This window comes from Naegleria gruberi (genome assembly GCF_000004985.1).
Source record: "Naegleria gruberi genomic scaffold NAEGRscaffold_474, whole genome shotgun sequence".
In the NCBI taxonomy this organism is placed as follows: Eukaryota; Heterolobosea; class Eutetramitea; order Acrasida; family Naegleriidae; genus Naegleria; species Naegleria gruberi.
The window spans coordinates 1-2,769 of NW_003163007.1; the positions used below are offsets into that span (position 1 = coordinate 1).

General features: G+C 31.6%; 2 protein-coding genes across 2 annotated transcripts; both read right to left on the bottom strand.

Annotated features, from left to right (window-relative positions):
- Positions 1-32: 32 nt before the first annotated feature.
- Positions 33-1,039, bottom strand: NAEGRDRAFT_76807 (rab family small GTPase; the record flags this gene model as incomplete). The annotated part of the gene is made up of 6 exons (XM_002668236.1): positions 33-427; positions 600-615; positions 661-706; positions 771-841; positions 885-911; positions 1,001-1,039. 6 exons carry the CDS (start codon positions 1,037-1,039, stop codon positions 33-35), a joined length of 594 nt encoding a protein of 197 aa, XP_002668282.1.
- Positions 1,040-1,188: 149 nt separating this feature from the next.
- On the bottom strand, positions 1,189-2,259 carry NAEGRDRAFT_54865 (uncharacterized protein; the record flags this gene model as incomplete). Its single annotated transcript, XM_002668237.1, has 1 exon — positions 1,189-2,259. One exon carries the CDS (start codon positions 2,257-2,259, stop codon positions 1,189-1,191), a length of 1,071 nt encoding a protein of 356 aa, XP_002668283.1.
- Between the last annotated feature and the right edge of the window lie 510 nt (positions 2,260-2,769).

The following is a 2,769-nucleotide window of genomic DNA, read 5'->3' on the forward strand; positions in this document are numbered from 1 at the left end:
AGTTGGAGGTATGGTCAATCAAGTTATACAATTTACCAACAACATCCACTACCTCCTTCACTTTCGTTTGGTTCACTAGTTGAAATATTTACATTATCAGTTGGCTTATTTCTGACTGGTTCAGTACTTTCGAGAAGATTAGTTGTGTTGAGTATTTGATAGACAACTTCCTCAAATGCCTTATCAACATTTTCCTTTGTTTTGGCTGATGTTTCAATATAGACCATATTATTGGATTTGGCAAAGTTTTGAGCGTCTTGGAGTGAAACTTTTCTTTCTTCCTTCAAATCAATCTTGTTTCCAATCAATAATTTTACACATTCCTCAAATGTTGAATATAAATCACATTCCTTAAGCCAATTCTTAATATTATTAAATGTTTCCTCTCTAGTAACATCATAAACAAGAATTATTCCATGAGCATTTCCTAAATATTTTGATTAAAATATAAATCTCAAAATACATACTATAATAACTTGATGTAAGAGTTCCTTAAATTTTGTTAGAATTGATCAGTGAATTTTGGAAGCAAACTTACTAAATCTCTCTTGACCTAATTCAATTCTTTAGAGAATTCTGTTTCTTATTTATACACTTACCTGCAGTATCAAATATCTTTATCAATTATTTAGAAAAATTCAAATCTATTATTTTACCTACAGTCAATTTTACTTTCTTCCTATTTACATTCATAAATTTAACCTTGCTATTTATAAAATCGTCATCATCATATTAAATCCAAATTCAATAATTATTCATTAAAAACATACAAATCCACACCAATTGTTGGCGACATTTGTTCTTTAAACTCATCCTCAGTAAATTGTGTAATAATACTACTCTATCGGAATTAATTATCTTCATCAATCTTTAAAAAAACAAACCTTTCCTGTGGCACTATCACCAACAAGCTATTAAATCCCGAACCGAACCAAACCAAAATAATCGATTCATCATCATCATCGTCGTTGCAAATACTCTAATAAATTGGAAAACTCACCACAAGTTTGAAATTATGATCAAAAGCCTTTGAAGTCATTTTTTTATTTTTAGATTTCTATTAAGAAACACGTTTGCAGTTTTTATTTGAAAGTTCTTCCCAGTGTCCAAACAATCAATTGAATAATATTGAAAAGAAATTGAAGAATTGAATCGATAGCAATGGTTTATTTACAAAATTTAAAAAAATCAATTCAAATTGCAACCAATTGCCTTGTTTGTTTGCACCTTAATTGAATGTAAAATTGGAGTTAATTTGGCAGTTAACTTGGATGGAACCTTTCCATTGGCCTTTTTTGATTCATCCATCAATAATACCAAGTCAACTGGAATTGCAACTATTGGAATGGCACTTTTAATCATCAATCCTGTTAAACTCATAATACCTGTGTGGCCATTAGTCAATCCATCAGATTTATCCAAATCTTGATGCTTGTGGCCTGTCAGAGATTCAACAAATTGAAGAACGTTGACATTTCTATTACCAATTTTCATAACTCTACTATCAATGTATGGATCAGTCAACCTTTGTTCATAAATCTTTCTAATCATTGCATTTACTGCTTGAGTATCCCTTTGTAAGAGTTCTTGAATGGACTTGGCTGATTTCTTGGCATGTTTCCATTCAGCAATTGATGCAGCAACTGTTGCTGTTGTTCCCACACCAACACAACCAATACCAGCACCTGAGGCAATTAATGAAACACCAAAAGTGAAAGGAGCAGCTACGATACCACCAAGAATCAAGGAAGCTCCAACAATATTGGTTTTTGTACCTTTCACTTTGGTCTTTGCTGTACTTTGTTGTTTCTTTTCTAATGATTGGATTAAATTGTCCAGCATTTTAATGATTTCCAATCGTTGGACAAGCCACTCATTTGCAGATTGTTCAATGACAGCAAATCCACAATTTGGATTATCAAAATTGGTACTTTCAAATGTTGGGGTTTGAGGAAGAATTACATTGGTCTGGAAATTTGTTTGTTGACCACCTTTTTCATAGCTACTATTACTAGTTGTGGATTGAATTGGTTTAAAGTTGTTGGTTAGTTGTAATGGTTGGGGAGTTATTGGTTGTTGTACAAATTGAGGATTAGAAGTGATAACTGGAAAATATTGAGCGTTTGGTTGTGGATACATGTATTGAGGAGGATTAGGTGGGTAAAGTTGATATTCTGGTGGTTGATAATTCACTCCAGGTTCTGTAATGTTTGGTTGAGTAGAGAAATGTGGATATTGAGGAGAAACTTGTTGATGCATTTTGTTTAAATTGTATTGAATAGAAAATAGATCATGAGTTTCTGATTTATTCTTTTCCTCAATTCCTTGTTTTGTTTCGAATTGAGGTACACCAATGTCAAATCTATAATTCGAAACCCGACTTCAATTTAGAAGGTTGATTCTCGATTTCAAGGAGAAATAAATTTGAGCGCAAAACAACGACAGCCGATATCTCTTTCTAAAACTGCGAACTTCAAATTGTCCACATTTGACTTGCAAGAATCAATTATTGTTTCATCAACGTGCATGATCATTGCAATTCAGTTTTATCACAAAATGTTAACAATTTCATATTCAATGCAATTATTTTCTTGTTTTATTTTGTTCATTGTTGAACTAATTGATTTGATATTATGTACATTTGATTTTCTTTCTTTACTACCACTAATTATGTCAATAGTTTCAAATTCAGATAATAAACCATGGTAGTTATTTATCTTATCAGTGATTGATTCTTGTTTGATGCATTCCACAGTGAATGTTGATTCG